The sequence below is a fragment of the Bubalus kerabau genome, chromosome X (genome assembly GCF_029407905.1).
Source record: "Bubalus kerabau isolate K-KA32 ecotype Philippines breed swamp buffalo chromosome X, PCC_UOA_SB_1v2, whole genome shotgun sequence".
In the NCBI taxonomy this organism is placed as follows: domain Eukaryota; kingdom Metazoa; phylum Chordata; class Mammalia; order Artiodactyla; family Bovidae; genus Bubalus; species Bubalus kerabau.
This window is the reverse complement of record NC_073647.1, coordinates 18,252,049-18,270,334: the sequence shown is the minus strand read 5'-3', so window position 1 is coordinate 18,270,334 and position 18,286 is coordinate 18,252,049. Positions and strand designations below refer to the sequence as shown.

Sequence of the window (18,286 nt, the reverse complement as noted above, 5' to 3'; positions counted from 1 at the left end):
AAGAAATGTCCAGAATAGGTAAATCTACAGGAACTGAAAGCAGATTGGTAGTTGCCAGGGACAAGGAGGAGGAGGGGATGGGGAAGAGCTGCTTAATGGGTATACAGGGTTTCGTTTTGGGGTGATGAAAATATTTTGGAACTAGATATGGTTGGTGGTTTTATAACACTGTCAATGTACCAAACTGCACTGAATGTTCCCTTTAAAATGGTTAATTTCAAGATAAATATCATATACTAATGCACTATATGGAATCTAGAAAGATGGTACTGATGAATTTGCAAGGCAGACATGGAGAAACATAGAAAACAGACTTATGGACACAGCGAGAGGGGAGGAGAGGGTGAGATGTATGGAGAGAGTAACATGGAAACTTACGTTACCATATGTAAAATAGATAGCCAACGAGAATTTGCTGTATGGCTCAGGAAACTCAAACGGGCTCTGTATCAACCTAGAGGGTTGGGATGGGGAGGGAGATGGGAGGCTCAAGAGGGAGGGGACATATGTACACCTATGGCTGATTCATGCTGATGTTTGACAGAAAACAGAACTCTGTAAAGCAATTATCCTTAAATTAAAAAATAAATAAATTTTTAATGGTTAATTTCATGTGAATTTCTTCTCAATCAAATAAATACATTATAAGGGAAAAAATGTAGACATATCAACCAAAACAAAAACAGCAAAATTGAAAAAAGATGTCCACAATTTCAAAAAACAGGGGGCAGGTAGGCAAAAATAAGGAAGGAGCAGGCTGATGTTAAGAATCCTTATCACATGCATAGCAACCTGTCTGAACCTAGTTAAGCCACACTTCTCTGCTCAATGGTTATAGCTGCCAACTGGAAAGGTTCTTAACATGTAGCACAAAGACTGGAATTCTAGAACTGTCTGGTATTTCTCCTTCCTGGTCATTTCATCATAAATTGGGGTCATGAATTCAATGGCCATATTTATGAACCCAGATTTAGGTACATGCTCTGGTATGTACCAAAAGTACCAAGTATATTCCCAGGGACAATGGATTCTGCTCAAAAATCCAGGATATTTAGCTGTTAAAAACTACAGCTCTCTTGATGATTATTATACTCAAGGGATCAAAAGAATTCATTCTCAAAGACTTTACATGTAAATATAGTAAAAGAATAACTGAATTTCATTGTATTTGAAAAATACAGCTCAGTTTTAATTCTACCATGCTGAATAGCTAAATAGGCTGCGGCATCAGTGATGCCTGAGCTCCCTAGGATTAGAGGACTCCCGGTCCCGGGAGTGCCGGGACCTCTTATGCCGGTGGGATTTATCTCGGCTCCTACTTCTACTCCTGTGACTACGCCCCTCAGAGCCCCTGTCATGCCGCCCCTCAGAGCGCCTGTCATGTCGTCTGGAATGTGTGTCTGAGCTTCTACCCCTGTCTCTCTCTCTGTGCCTGTCTTCTCTCTCTTCCCTCCTGCTTGATGACTTGTGTTCATGCTTGGACTTCTCCTTTCTTGGCTCCCTCTCTTGGTCCTCCGTTCCACCACGGCAGGTCATCCTGACCTCAGGGGAACTGGGGTGGGACTTCCGCACCTCCCTGGACTCTGACTTCTGACCCTTCTCTGCGGTCTCTGAGTGCTTGCCACTGTGCTTTTTAGAGCCAGGGTCATCCTTTTCCTTTATCATCTTGCTTCTGGGCAATGAAGAGGAGGCTGGCTGCTCTGCCTGTACCTCCCGGCCAGTCTTCTCTTTGTCTTTCTTTTTTTTCTTTTTTTCCTTTTTGTCTGGAGGAAAAGAGGGGCACAATCAGTAAGAAAAAGAAGATGGAAAAGATGGAGGATATACAAAAGGAAAGCATGCTTGGCAGCAGTGTGAACCACTCACAGTCTCTACTTCTAGAAAAGTGCCTCCAAGAATCCAAGCTGGATGTCTGTCACCCTTAATATGTCAGGTTGCTGTATAAGGCAATTCCAGCTCTTAATTCTCTCTCTAAAGACCCAACCTCCAAACAGTCAAATTGTTAGGTACCAGAGGGTTAGGACTTCAATATATGCATTTTGGTGGCCAGAATTTAGCCCATAGCATTAGTCTTCTGCTGATACTTCTTCTTTCCCAGTTAAAGTAAGGTTCCCCACACCTGCCCCCTTGCACACTTGAGAACTGACTACCAACTCTCAGTGAAGGCTAAGAAGAGCAAACATTAAGCCTACCCAGAATCTTCTCACAGGCTTTAACCATTTACCTTTTTTGTGTTTTTTGGTGGGTTTGTCATCTTCAGAGCCCTCAGATGAACTTGGTGGAGGAGTATGAGTCCCACAGCCCTTCTCCTGCAGCTCTCTGGTCACCTCATCCATTTCTTCTGAGTCCTCAGGAAGTCGATAGTTAGATACATGATCCACTCGGATAGTTCTTCCTTTGATCTAAGACAAACAGGCACTGCTTTAGCAGATAGCTAACTATTTGCTACCAAACAGAGCCTTATATCTATTTGAACCCAGCTGCAGAAATCCATGGTTTGAACCATTCTCATTACCCTCTTGCTAATTCTGTTTCTCAGAAAATCTCAAAAGCAGACCTGCTCAACTGATGTGTCACAGAACACATCCCTACACATTCGCTCAACCCTGGGGGCAGTCAGGTAGAGCCTGGGGCAGCTGGAGATCCTGGGAGCCTCATCAGTTTATCAGAGTTCTATATAAATATCTCCATGTTATAAGTGTGCCATGAAGTGAAAAGAGCCTAGGAAGTACTGCCCCAAAGCATAAGCAGCATGGAAAACTGCAAGAGTTTAGATGCACAAACATGAATTACCTTCCATCTGTAACATTAATTTACAGTGAAACACACTGTTAAGAAGCCTGGAAGCTAAAGGGAATTCCTAAAATTCAGCTCAATGCTACAGCTGCTTTCTCAACACAAATGGATGAGGCCAAAGTGAACAACAGCTGGGAGTGGGTAAGGAATCTAGAAAGGACTACTTTCTTTTCTCTTAAGCCCTCACTCCTTGCTCCACCCCCACCATACTGGAACCACTGGCTCATGCTGATACTATCACTGCGAATCCCAACTCTCCAGGTGAACAACAAAAAATTAAACCTTCACTTAAAACAAAAACATTCGGGCAGATACAGACTTATTCTATAGGCAATGCCATCAGAAATGTGAACTGTCTGGCTTTTACTGTTCCATTCAAGAGCAAGTTTTTACTCTTACCCCTAAGCCTGAGTACTTTCACCTATCCCATTCCACCATAAAAGGTGGAATAAAGTCACCTTTTATGGTGACTCCCTTTCACTGCTGGTGCAATCAGTGACAAATTCTCCAAGTCAAGAGTCACCCCTCCAACCTGTGACAATGCTCATTCAATGGCAGTGCTTTTCCTAAATGAGCACAGGGAGCATGTGGAGCATAGGTAACCCTGACTTGCCCCATCCCCTTTTCATGTCTCACTCTCATGTCATCACTCACCCTGTCGTACTTACAAGAGTGGAGGAGAGAGAACAGAGGACAGAAAACTTCAGAATGAGTTACTTTCATAGACTTTGTCATCAGATTTTAACTAGAGAATTTTCAGGGCCCAGTACTGCTAAGTCAATGGAGACATATGAGAGACATACATGGCCAGGTCCTCAGTCACGAAACCATGATAGAACCCCAAATTCCCTGATACAGGACAGCATGAAACAGCAGTGTTTGCTAGTCTCTTTGCTCTCCAATACAGCAGAAATGAGAGTGGAGTGTGAGGAAGAAAAGGTGAAAAACAAATGCCTGGTTGGGTGCAAGATGAAGGGGAGTGGGGGGGTCATGGTACCTATGTTCCTGAGGACATAGCTTGCTAAGTGATGGGGAAAAGAAACGCATGTTGACAGGGTCATGAGCCAACGGAATTGTGTCCTGGGGTCATTTCCCAGTCAGTATGTCCCCACACCTCTGCAACCCAGCTGACCAGTACTGCCCTTGAGCCTGTAGTCATCAGCTGGGAAATGAAACTGACACCCTACACAATGGAAAAGTTCTGCTCAGTAAGCATACTCACCTTGATCCCATTAAAATTGTCAACAGCCAGAACTGTGCTCCTCTGGTCTTCATAGCAGAGGAAACAGAATCCTTTGGATTTCCCAGTCTTCTTGTCCCGTACCAGATTAATGTTAACAATCTCCCCGTATCTATTTAATTTATAAAAGAGTAAGATACTATTGACTTAAAATGTAAAAACTTTCAGATTGGATGACAAAACAAAATTCAAATAATATAATCTGTACAGGAGACACACTGAGAACAAGATGACAAAGAAAGGTTAAAAATTAAAAGTTAGAAAAAGATATATCAAGAACACCTAATTTAAAAAATGGGTGGTAGTATTAAGATCAAAGATGAATTCAAGGCCAACTAAAGAAAACATTTAAATGTGACTAAGAGGGCTCTTTTACACAGGAAAAAGGTCCTAATACATAAGTCATGAAATTTTATACACAAATTAACACATCCAAAATTTTAATTAAAAATACAAAGAGCAACTAAGAGTGAAAGTTATTAGAGATTTTAACACACCACTGTGAGTTCACAACACATAAAATTGAGAAAAATAAGTCAGAGGAATTAATATAAAATTATATAACTACAAATAAACATATACTTAATAATATAACAATTACATTGTTAAAAATATTAACATCAGACTAGTAGATATACAGATATATTCGATTGTACAAAGAGTTTCTTCTCAAGAATCCATGAAACACATATTAAAATTGACTGTAGACTAGATCTCAAAGTAAACCTCAATCATCTCCAAAAACAGCACAGATCATGTTCTCCAATCATAATGTGAAACAGCTGGGAACAATAATTTCAAAACAAAAAATGCCCTAACTAGAACTTGAAACCTATTCTCCAGGCTAACTACTGGATGAAAGAGAAAGTGAAATAAAATAAAGAAATCATGGTAGAGTATTTAGAAAACAACAAAAATGGGAATATATACCAAAACTTAGTGTGTGTTAGTCGCTCAGTCTTGTCCGACTCTTTGCGACCCCATGCACTATAGTCCACCAGGCTCCTCTGTCCATGGAATTCTCTAGGCAAGAATACTGGAGTGGTTTGCCATTTCTTTCTCCAGGGGATCTTCCTGAACCAGGAATCGAACCCAGGCCTCCTGCATTGCAGGCAGATCCTTTACCATCTGAGCTACTAGGGAAGCCCACCAAAACTTACAGGATGTGGCTAAAACCACACACACTCAGGAAAATCTGTAACATTAAAGAATTTTATTGTTAAAAAGGAAAGGGGAAATCCCTGACAGTCACAGTGGTCAGGACTTGGTGCTTTCACTGCCAGGGTCTAGGTTCAAACACCGGTCAGGGAACTAAGATCCCACAAGCCACAGGGGAGCAGGGGAGAGTAAATCTAAGGAAGGTACGTGGAAGTTAATAAAGACATAATTTAATGAAAAAGAAAACAGAAAAAATTCTACCTTACTCATTATATAAAAATTAATTCCAGAAAAGTTAAAGCTTCATAAATTTAAAACTACAGTCATAAAAATACAATAGTAACTGATGGAAATGTCATAACATGATCACATACATATACTTCAGACCAAAATCTAGAATCTTACTTAAAAGAAAACACTAGAAATGATTCAACTATGGTATTCAGCTATTTAACACTATTTAATATTGTAGGTATTGGCCCATGCGATTAGACAGGAGAAAACAGATATAAAAAAAGAGTAAATGTATGTGTACGTATAACTGACTCATTTTGCTGCACAGCAGAAACAAATACAACACTGTAAATCAACTATACTCTAATTTTAAAAATTAATTAAAAAAGTAAAGCTATCTCTGTATGAAGATTATATATGATGATATATATATAGAAAACCCAAGAGAAGCAATGATAAACAATGATAAAAACAAACTATATAACAAATCTGTAGGATAACAAGATATAAAGACAACAAAAATAAACCACCCTCTTACAAACAATGATCATAAAATATAAGGAAAGAGGAGCCCCATTTGTAACAGCAACAACAAAAAGATAAAATACTTAAAAATAAATATAACAACAAGCAACGTACAAGGTCTATGCAAAGAAAACTCTTAAAAACTACTGAAAGACACAAACACAGTTTTCAATAAAGACACCTCTTTTTCTTGCATAAATCACCTCCCAAGTTAATACTTCTGTATAAGGGTGACACTCCAATTTGCTGGGGGAAATATGGAGTTTTAAATAAATGCTGTTGGGACAACTAGATAGCCATTTGAAAAAATATGAAATTGGGTCCATATTTCACACTATACATCAGAATAAGTCTAAATGGATCAGAGATTTCAATGCATAAAACTGAAACTATACAAGTATTAGAAGAGAACGTGGATGGGTGGGGAGAAATACTTTCTAATTATGACTCAAATCCAGAAGCTTAAAAGACTGATAAATTTGATCACTGCTGCTGCTACTGCTTAGTTACTTCAGTCGTGTCCGACTCTGTGCGACCCCATAGACAGCAGCCCACCAGGCTCCCCTGTCCCTGGGATTCTCCAGGCAAGAACACTGGAGTGGGTTGCCATTTCCTTCTCCAATGCATGAAAGTGAAAAGTGAAAGTGAAGTCGCTCAGTCGTGTCTGGCTCTCAGCGACCCCATGGACTGCAGCCTACCAGGCTCCTCCATCCATGGGATTCTCCAGGCAAGAGTACTGGAGTGGGGTGCCATTGCCTTCTCCAGCAATTAGAGGACAGATTTTACAGGGGCAGCATGAGGGAGTCTGGGGGATGATGGAATTGTCCTTCATCCTAATTGTAAGGGTGATTACACAAATCTATTCAAGTATCAAAAAAAAAAATCTCATAGGACTGTACATCCCCTAAAAAGTCAATGTTACCATAAGATCATTTAAACATATGAATAAATGAACACATAAAAATTTAAAAATAATAATTTTGCAAAGAAAAAAATTCACAATAAACAAAGTCAAATGACAAACCAGGAGAAAACATCTGCAATTTACATCACAGATTAAGGCTAGAAAGCCATTTTTTTTCCTTTTGCTATAAAGGACATTATCAGGACAACTGGAAGTCAAATAAAGTCTATAGATTATATAACAGTGTAACAGTGTTGATTTCCTGAATTTGATCACTATCCTGAAGTTAAATGTCCCGGTATTTTGGGAAATACACACTGAAGAATTTAGGGGTAAATGTGCATCATGTCTGCAATTGACCCCCAGATGGTTCAGAAAAAAAATAATATGCGTATAGGTGGAGAGAAATAATAAAGCAAATGTGATAAAATGCTAACATCTGGGGACTCTGAGTAAAGGGGATATAGGTATTCTTCATTCTATTTCATAACTTTCCTGTTTTAACCCAGAAATTATTTCAAGTATTTCAAAATAAAAAGTAAAAGAAAAAAGAATACATGAGCTGGCTTGACAGGATAACTACAGACCAAACTGGGACAGTTTGAGCATCAAGAAATAATAATAATGGCAATGTAGTATAACACATCAAATTAAAAAAATAAGTCCACAGCAATACAATACATGATAAAGTGTTAAAAACAATAAGTTAATATCCTTGATACATGAAGGGCTCTTTTAAAATCAGTAAGAAAATAAGGAACACACTAACAGGGAAAAAATAGGCAAATGATCTTAATAGACAATTTACAAAGACAAATAATAAGGGCCTATAAATCTATGAAGAGATGTTCAACCTCCCTGATGATGAAATAAAGGCAAAGTAAAATAATAATGAGAAGTCATATGGCAATATTTTCTTAAAATAATCATTACTGATTAGGATTCAGGAAAATGAGCATTCCAGTCAGAGTGAAAACTGACAACCTTTTCAGAGAGTAATTTGACAATGTTTATAAATTAATTTCATGAAGGAAACCATCAGGGAGGCATACAAAGATGCATATATCACAATGTACACTGCAGTATAATTCATAACAGCAAAATATTGGAAATAATGCCCAACATTGAAAAGAAGACAATAAATACACAAAGATGTTAACATTTTTTTCTTAAAGTACATTCTTATTTTATTCTTCGTACTTTTTTCTTTTTCCCAAATGTTCTACAACAACTATACATTACTCTGATAATCAGAAAACAAAATATTTTTTGAAAGCCACTGTTATCAGTGACACAGGCAATCATCACGGAGAGCAATGTGTGGAGCCAAAACAGAGAACTGGAATAAACACACACACTAGTGATCATCACTCAATGCAAATAAGACAAAAACAGCTCCCAGGTGGGAGACTGGACTAGGCAGAGCTACCACAAAGGCGTGGAAGTTACAGGCTGTACCTACTGTGAACTTCCCAATACCCAAGAGTTGGAAAAAGCAGCCTCAGGCCCTACCAGGGCCCTCTACCATGGCCTTTTTCTTGCCCAATTTCTTTCCCACAGCCTTCTGTCTTGTATATGGCCCAACCAATCAGCCAGGGACCTCTGCCCACTGGATGGTCCAACAATTCCCTGCCGTGGCAATGCCTCTGCTAGGGTGTGCCAGCCACTGTCTGCTTGCCCAACCTCTTTTATCATGGTTCTCTGCCTGAGGACTCCACAGTCCAGGGGTCATGGCTCTCTGCTGCTCTGAGCTGCCAAGGCCTTCTGGCACCTATGGACTAACTACCCTGTGTAGCTTTGAGGTTGTACCCAACCCCTTTACTACCTACTACCAGCTGCCACTACTAATGTGAGCTACCAAGACTCTCTCCCACCTAGTGCTGCTGCTATCATCCCGTAGCAGAATGAAGAATATAAGATTCTCCTATTCATCTTATCCCTCATCAGCCTGTGATTCTCAGTCTCCAGTTAAAGAGACTGGCTCTGCTCACTAACCTTATACTCAACTAGAAACAAACAACAACAACGAAAAAAACTACTGCCTAAACCTTTTGCTTTTTTCCCAGTTCCTCTGTGCTTTGCCCTAATCCTACAGTGCCACACAGGTGTGGGCCCAGAATGGCCCCATGATCATGAGTTACCCCTAGTTTGTAAGAGCCCAAGGGGATGGGCCAACAGAGTACCTTCCTAGGAGTTCCAGTCTGTTCCAGTGTAGGCTTCAGTGAAAAGACAATAAAAATAGACCAGAATCTCCAAGACAGGCTCCTATATCAACCAACTTCTTGGATTTGGCACATTGGAGAGTTCCAGAACCATGTCCTGGGACTGATCCAGACCAGAACAGAAGCTTCAGGCCCCCCCATTGCAGGGATGCCAGTCAGTCTACAGTTAAAATAAATGGACTTTTGTGATGCCATAAAATGCATTACAACTTCCTGATGTTCAAGCTGGTTTTAGAAAAGGCAGAGGAACCAGAGATCAAATTGCCAACATCTGCTGGATCATGGAAAAAGCAAGAGAGTTCCAGAAAAACATCTATTTCTGCTTTATTGACTATGCCAAAGCCTTTGACTGTGTGGATCACAATAAACTGTGGGAAATTCTGAAAGAGATGGGAATACCAGACCACCTGACCTGCCTCTTGAGAAATCTGTATGCAGGTCAGGAAGCAACAGTTAGAACTGGACATGGAACAACAGACTGGTTCCAAATAGGAAAAGGAGTATGTCAAGGCTATATATTGTCACCCTGCTTATTTAACTTATATGCAGAGTACATCATGAGAAACGCTGGGCTGGAAGAAACACAAGCTGGAATCAAGATTGCCGGGAGACATATCAATAACCTCAGATATGCAGATGACACCACCCTTAGGGCAGAAAGTGAAGACGAACTCAAAAGCCTCTTGATGAAAGTGAAAGAGGAGAGTGAAAAAGTTGGCTTAAAGCTCAACATTCAGAAAACGAAGATCATGGCATCTGGTCCCATCACTTCATGGGAAATAGATGGGGAAACAGTGGAAACAGTGGCAGACTTTATTTTTGGGGGCTCCAAAATCACTGCAGATGGTGACTGCAGCCATGAAATTAAAAGCCGCTTACTCCTTGGAAGGAAAGTTATGACCAACCTAGATAGCATATTCAAAAGCACAGACATTACTTTGCCAACAAAGGTCCGTCTAGTCAAGGCTATGGTTTTTCCTGTGGTCATGTATGGATGTGAGAGTTGGACTGTGAAGAAGGCTGAGCGCCAAAGAATTGATGCTTTTGAACTGTGGTGTTGGAGAAGACTCTTGAGAGTTCCTTGGACTGCAAGGAGATCCAACCAGTCCATTCTGAAGGAGATCAGCCCTGGGATTTCTTTGGAAGGAATGATGCTAAAGCTGAAACTCCAGTACTTTGGCCACCTCATGCGAAGAGTTGACTCACTGGAAAAGACTGTGATGCTGGGAGGGATTGGGGGCAGGAGGAGAAGGGGACAACAGAGGATGAGATGGCTGGATGGCATCACTGACTCGATGGACGTGAGTCTGAGTGAACTCCGGGAATTGGTGATGGACAGGGAGGCCTGGCATGCTGCGATTCATGGGGTCACAAAGAGTCGGACACGACTGAGTGACTGAACTGAACTGAAAATGCATTACGGAAGCAAACTACTCTGATGACCCAGAAGGTAAGAAATAAAAAAGTGACTTACTAAAAAGAAGGAAAAAAAGGTGACTTACTGTGAGAACACACAAATGATATCCCCTTCAGTCAATTCATAAGGAAGTCCCCCTCAAAAAGAAAAACACATTTCAGTTCAGCAAACACTTACCAAGTGTCTACTATGTACCATGCATGCACTAGGCCAGGCACTGGGATGCAAATCAGAATAAGCAACAGGGCCTTTCCTCAAAGAACCTAGTCTAATGCAATGACAGAAGCACACAGAAAATGCAGCAGTAATACAGAAAAAGGAGTGATTAACTTTGAGTGGAAAAGCTGGGGTCACCCCTAACCAAACTAACCCCCCTCACATCCAAAATCTTCTGGACAAAGCAGATAGTTTCCAGCACAAAACTTGGCTTCCAAAAACATATCTTGAACTCATGTGCTCTCTATCTGCAAATTCACAGCTAAGGTCCAAAATCAGTTTAAATATGCAAATATTAACCCCATCTCACAAAGACTATGGATTTATAAAGTCAATTGTTAAGCATTTCATAGGAAATAAATTTCCCTGCAAATGTTTCCTTCCTCATCAATAGAATGGGGATATTACAGTTCTAACTTCACAGAATTGTTATAATGGTTAAATAAATGGAAATAAAATGCTTAACACAATGTCTGGTCCAATAACCTCTTTGAATAAACTGTCAAATTACCGCATATGACACAAAGTGAATATAGAGATGGTGATATGGCCACGGATAGCAGGCAGGACATAATTAGATGAGGAAAATAAACTCTGAGGGAAGGAGAATGAGGAGGGGAGGGAGTTGGGAGTAATATGAGATAGGGGCTAAGACCATGAGTTCTAGAGTGCCATAGTTCTGGCTGTTCCACTTCCTAAGCTATGTGACCTGAAGTCATTAACTTCTCTGCACCTGTTTCTTTAGTTGTATAAATGGGGAGGGACAGGGGGATGGTAGTAACGGTATCTGAGAAACCAAGTGGCACGATTCTCAGCACAGTGAATGGCCGGCAGTACCTATTATGAGCATTGACTTGGCAGGGAGAGCAAACTAGAAATGGGGAGAAAACAGACAAGGAAAACGTATTTACAGAGACACAGCGGAAGGGAATAGATGTGGGTGGTGAATGTCGGGAGGAATCAAAGGCGGGAACGCTGAAATGTTAGGAAGCAGGGCGGGAGGGAAAGAGGAGCCCTACGAGAGGAAAACGTGGGCCTCACCCAGGAAGATCCAAGCGCTGTCCTTGTACTCGTTGTGCCAAGACACCTTCTCCGCCACCCCCAGTTCGACCTCACGCTCATTCAGCTCATTAATCAGCTTCACTTTAGTTAAAGGGCTAAACCGAAAGGAAAAGCGGGCATGTAAGCGCGCCCCGGCCTGAGGTAGAACAGAACAAAACCGAGAGACTAATTTTCTAGACTCCCCGCCTCTCCCGCCCGTCAGCCCCGCAGATGCTCTACCACCTCAGCCCCGGTGGGCTGCCCCCGGGCACCAGTTCCCCCGACCCCTCCTCAGAGGACAGTCGAGGCCTTACTTCATCTCCGTGGGGTCAGGCGCAGAACCTAGGAAGCAAAGTCCCAGAGAAGCTGCAAGACGCATGCGCGGTCCCGGCGCCTCGCGCCCATTGATTGCCGCGGAGCTTGCGCCGCGCCGGAAGAGCGCTGACGCGCCGGGGGCGTAGCGCTTGAGCACTAGAGCTAGCAGCGGCTTTCCCTGTTCGGCGGTGCTCGCTCTTTAATCGGAGAGTTTTTCTCTGGTCCATTTGTACGTTCCTCCGAAAAACTGGGCAAGGGTGCGAGCCTGGTCTGTTCAGGACTCCTAGCTTCTGGACGACACCTGGCATTGATTAGCTTAGCTACAAATGTTTGCTGAATTAAGACTGAAAAAGTGCCTGATACGGCGACTTAAGTCGTAGCCTTCGCTCCCAAATTCCGCCTCCATCCTTCACTCCCAGTCAGTAACTCACAGGCGCACCCCCAACAAAGCATCCTTGTTCAAGAGTGACGGCAGAAAAGTAAAGATATCTGAGAGGGTGAATGTTTTTTTTTTCTCTCTCTCTCTCAAATCCCAATGCATAGGCAACTGACAAGTATACCGCCATAAGCTGAATTGCATACCCAGATTTGTGTGAAAAGCTGCTACCCCTTTTCCACAGTCTCCTAGGGGAGGTAGAAATTCGTATTGTTAAATTAATAGCTAACAGTTGAGCAGACAATACTAAATCGTGTGCTAATCAATTCATATGCATTGGCTTTCTATCCTCACAACAGCCCTGTGATGTCTGTGATACAATTATTCTCTCCATTTTATAAAAGAAACTGAGGTTCAAAGGAGTTAAATATTAATGGTTTGAAAGGTACTCTGTCTACCCATCAGGTCTGGTTGATTTATGAATCCATACTGAGCATCTATATATGTTTTGTACAGCAAGTCTGTAGACAATTGTAAGGTTGGGTTCTTTGTCTTCAAAGAGCTGATAATATTGAGCATACAGGATATATCTGCTTTATAGATTTCACTGCAGAAATAATCAGGAACCTATAGAAGAGGTGGTGACATATAGTGTGTAAATAAACCATATTGAGGATTTAATCCATCTTGCACATGTTCACATCACTATCTGGTCTTAGACCATGCATGGTCTAAAAGTGAAATTCCAGAGCTGTGTAGTTCTCTGTGTAGGCCTAGCTCAGAACCCCTGAAACAGGCACTTCGTAAAAGTACTTTGATGATGACGGTGATGATGACAACTGTACCCTCAATGGTTCACCATGTACCCAATGTCTCGCTAAGAAGCAGAACAGAATCTGCCCATAAATGACAGTTTCTCTTCATTCATTCTGTGTCTCTTCCCTTCCCCCACTCCAACCCAGCTATTCATTAACTTGGTAGAATTACATTGGCAATGAAAACTAAACAGTGACAGATTGCATAGGGGTTTTATCTGCTCCTAGAAACCTTAGGTTGCCTAGTTGTAGGGTTGAAGTAGTCACTGCAAAGTGGTAAACTAGCTTGCAGCATTATCTGGCTGAATTCTTCCAGCAACTATGAAATGAGAGAATTGGAGCAAACCTAGGCCTTGGTCATCAGAGTTCAAAGGGAAGCTGAAGCAAAAGAGGAGAGTAAAACCAACCAAATAATAGACATCTGGGATGGCAAACTCTGGTCCTCCTGTCAGACATTAAATTCAGAAGGTCCTCTGGATTCTCATCTCCTTTCCACTCAGACTTATGGAAATCTCTAGGCATCATCTTACCTACCAATTCCTACCAATTGGAAGTATATCCGTGGAGATGTCCCAGGCAAACTGGGAAGGTTTTCAGCTCTCCCAGCTTCTACTCCTTTCTTCACCAATAACATTCATTTAGCACCCATTGTATGCAGAGCTCATTTCTAGGTTCAGTGGGTAATGCTAAGGAAATTGACGGCAGTCCCCACGTTCAAGGAAAGGCTCAACAATATGGCTAGTCAAATTCATCTCTCCACTTCTGACCACCGCACCACATCTGCATACACTTTCCCTCCTGACTTCTCTGTTTCAGGGAATGTTATCACCATTTTCCTTGTTATCCATGTTCAAAAACAGGGATGTCATGCTTGTATTCCCTATTCCTATTTACCCAAGGATATCTATCCAATCACCAATTCCTAATAATTGCGCCACTTCAGTGTCTGTCAAACACATCCTGTCTACTCTCAGTGATGTTCTGAGTCATCATCACATGCCTTCTAGCTCTTTCAGTACTCTTATAGCTGCCCCAGCCCCTATTCTTCAGTCTTTTCTCCAACTGCTCCCCCGTCTCATGAAGCCTCAGTTTCAGCCAGGCTCCACTTCTATCTGTTATCTCAAGGGCCCCTTTCATTATCCAACCTAGATACCTCTTCTGAGAGATCCATATATCCCTGGGCCACTCACCTCTCTCTGACTGAAACCTGCCCGAGCTCCAAACTCCAATCAAGGCATTTCTCGTTCAGGAAACTTTTCCTGACCTCACCAGCCTGCAGTGATGGCCCCCGCTTCTGAACTCTGCAGTTCTTTACGGCTCTTTTATGTTCTCCCCCTAGAAAGACTGTGAGGTCCTAGAAGGTAAAGACTGCATCTTTAAGCTCTCAGTACCTCAAACCTCAAACACATAGCAAGTACACAATACAATTATTGGTTAATGAAACTGAAAATACAGCTATGGTTACCTTTATGGAAACAGATGAGGGTAAAGGGAAAGAGGCTTTTATTTTCCCTTTGTCCCTTTCTACACCGTTATCATTTTCTTACCTTTACCCAGGTATCTTTTCTTTATCACATTTTCATTGCCATGTTACCTTGGCAGAAAGAGCATGAACTTAATTTTCTTGCTTTTGTCTTTTATTCACCCATTCAACAAATATTTATTGAGAAATTATTATATGCTAGACACTGGTATAAGTGCTGGAGATATAACAGCAATCAAGGGAAGTGGAATTCCTGTCCTTATGGAGTTTACACTCTTATTGAAGAGAAGGAAAATTACATGAAAATACATCCAATCTTGATAAATACTATAAAGGAAAAATAAAGCAGCACTGGTGACAGAGAGCAGGAGAGTGTTGCTATTTTATAAATGATGTCAGTCAAAGAAGCCCCTTCCCCAGTAAAGTGACATGAAGGCAGAGATCTACAAGAAGATGAGGAGCAACAATTGGAGATATCTGGGAGAAGAGTGTTGTAGGCAGCAGGAACAGTACGTGCAAAGGTCCTGAGACAGGAGTGTGTTTTAGAAACAAGCATGCCAGACTGGCTGGAGAGGAGCAGGCAAGGGGATGACAGATTTTTGTTTATTTAACAAAATCTGATTTAGTACCCACCACATGCTAGACACTTTTATAGGTACTTTATACATATTAATTCATTTACTTCTCACAGCAACCCTATGAAGGAGATACTATTGTCCCCATTTTGGTGATGAGGAAACTGAGGCACAGAGAGGTTAAGTCACTTGCCCTAGGTCACATAACTGATAAATGGGGGAACCAGGATAGTGTGGCTCCAAAGTCTGTATCTTTAGCCTCTATTCACAGGATAAATGGGGGTCAGGGGAGCAGATCAGGCATGAACATATTGGGTGGCAACTTTGGATTTTACTCAATGTGAGGTGAGAAGCCACCAAAGGATGTTAGTCTGACTTATATTTTAGCAGGATCACCTTAGCCGCAGACTGGAGGTGGCCAAGGGTGGGGAAGTCAGGGGTGGGGAGGATGCGTGGAAATGCCCAGGATAGAAGCAGGAAGACAAGTTGGGAAGCTCCACAATAATTCAGGCAAGAGATGATGGTGGTTTGCCTCAGGGAGATAGCAAAGGAGGTGATATTCCATGCTGGTATCTTTTTACACTAAAAAAAAAATAAGAACACGTCTAACCAACATAAATCATATCCTGTGTTAGTGTTAAGGTGCTGGTCTAGATGCTGGGGATACTACAGTGAACAAAACTACATGATTCCATCTCACAGTGTTGGCAGACACTTACATATGTGAATAAATATACAAAAGGATGAGTGTTGCAGTGAAGACATGAGTGAAATGCTATTGGAACTATATAAGGCATCAATTCATTCTGACTGCTTGGGGTCAGAGGAAACTGGGGATGGAAAGCAGATTGTTGTGTACTACAGAAAGGCAGGTAACAGTTGAACTGGACCTTGAAGGTAGTCACCTTGTAGATGGAAGATAGGGAATGGGCAAGAGCATCTCAAGCAGAGGAACCAGCAGAAGAACTACCAAAGGCAAAAGATTTGCATTTTTACAAAGTTGTCAGGTCATACCAATGTTCTTGATCTGTTTCACCCTTTGATGCACAAGAGACTAGAAGACAAGGCTTCCCTAGTGGCTCAAACAGTAAAGAATCTGACTGTAATGCAGGAGACCTGGGTTAGATCCCTGAGTGGGGAATATTCCTTTGAGTAGGAAATGGCAACCCACTCCAGTATTCTTGCCTGGAGAATGCCATGGACAGAGGAAGCTGGCAGGCTACAGTCCATGGAGTCACAAAGAGTTGGACACAATTAGCTGCTTTTGGAGAAGGCAATGGCACCCCACTCCAGTATTCTTGCCTGGAAAATCCCATGGACGGAGGAGCCTGGTGGGCTGCAGTCCATGGGGTTGCTAAGAGTCGGACACGACTGAGTGACTTCACTTTCACTTTTCACTTTCATGCACTGGAGAAGGAAATGGCAACCCACTCCAGTGTTCTTGCCTGGAGAATCCCAGGGACGGAGGAGCCTGGTGGGCTGCCCTCTATGGGGTCACATAGAGTTGGACATGACTGAAGTGACTTAGCAGCAGCAGCTGCTTTATTTTTCCTCCATGTGCTGTGCTTAGTTGCTCGGTCGTGTCTGACTCTTTGCGACCCCATGGACTGGAGCCCGCTAGGCTCCTCTGTCCATGGGGGTTCTCCAGGAAAGACTATTGGAGTGGGTTGCCATGCCCTCCTCCAGGAGATATTCCCAACCCAGGGATCGAACTCAGGTCTCCCACATTGTGATCAAACCCAGGTGTCCCACATTGCAGGCAGATTCTTTACCATCTGAGCCACCAGGGAAGCCCTTTTCCTTCATTGTATTTATCAACATTGGATGGATATTCATGTCATTTTCCTTCTCCTCAATAAGAATGTAAACTCAACGAAAGCCTTTCCATGGACTTCCTGGTGGTCCAGTGGTTAAGAATCCTCCTGCTAATGCAGGAGTCATAGGTTCGATCCTTGCTTCAGGAAGATCCCACATGCAGCAGGGCAATTAAGACCATGTGTCACAACTACTGAAGCCCACAGGCCCTAGAGCCTATGTTCCACAACAAGAGAAGCCACTGCAATGAGAAGCCTGCACATCGCAATGAAGAGTAGCCCCCTGCTCATCCCTACTAGAGAAAGCCCTCATGGAGCAACAAAGACCCATTGTAGCCATGCTGCTGCTGCTGCTAAGTTGCTTCAGTCGTGTCCGACTCTGTGCGGTCCCATAAATGGCAGCCCACCAGGCTTCCTCGTCCCTGGGATTCTCCAGGCAAGAACACTGGAGTGGGTTGCCATTTCCTTCTCCAATGCATGAAAGTGAAAAGTGAAAGTGAAGTTGCTCAGTTGTGTCCGACTCTAGTGACCCCATGGACTGCAGCCTACCAGGCTCCTCTGTCCATGGGATTTTCCAGGCAAGAGTACTGGAGTGGGGTGCCATTGCCTTCTCCATTGCAGCCATAAATAAATACAATCTTTTAAAAAGCCTTTTCATATCCATCATAATCTCGTTTTCATCATCCCCACAACACTGAGATGTAGGTATTATCGTCCCCATGTCACACATGAGGAAGCCAAAGCTAAGTCAGAGAAGTGAAGTCATTTGTCCACACAAAAGCACAGGAATTAATGTAGGGGTAGCCTCCAAGTGTCCTGAATTCAGAGCCTGTGCTTTTGCCATTGGACAGTGGTCCCCACCCCTGGCTGTATATTAGAATCACTTGTGGATCTTTTAAAATTCCAGATGCAGAAGTCACATCTCAGACTAAGGACATAAGAATCCCTTGGTGTGTGACCCAAATGTCAGTACTTTGGGAATCAACAAATGTTTCTACTGCACAATTAAAGTTAAGAACCATTTCCCTGGAGCATTTCACTAGAGGAACATAAACATCACCTGGGAGCTTGTTAGAAATGCAGGTTCTTGGGAACACCTCAGAACTAATGAATCCGAAACTCTGGCAGTGAGCCTCAAGAATCTGGGTGTTAACCAGC

General features: G+C 42.3%; 1 protein-coding gene across 1 annotated transcript; it reads right to left on the bottom strand.

Moving 5' to 3' along the window:
* Positions 1-566: 566 nt before the first annotated feature.
* Positions 567-12,249, bottom strand: RBMX2 (RNA binding motif protein X-linked 2). The gene is made up of 6 exons (XM_055562862.1): positions 12,065-12,249; positions 11,751-11,866; positions 10,579-10,630; positions 4,016-4,145; positions 2,222-2,399; positions 567-1,763 (listed from the first exon to the last, which is right to left on the bottom strand). The coding sequence occupies exons 1-6, from the start codon at positions 12,127-12,129 to the stop codon at positions 1,228-1,230; spliced, it is 1,077 nt and encodes a 358-aa protein (XP_055418837.1). The 5' UTR covers positions 12,130-12,249; the 3' UTR covers positions 567-1,227.
* Between the last annotated feature and the right edge of the window lie 6,037 nt (positions 12,250-18,286).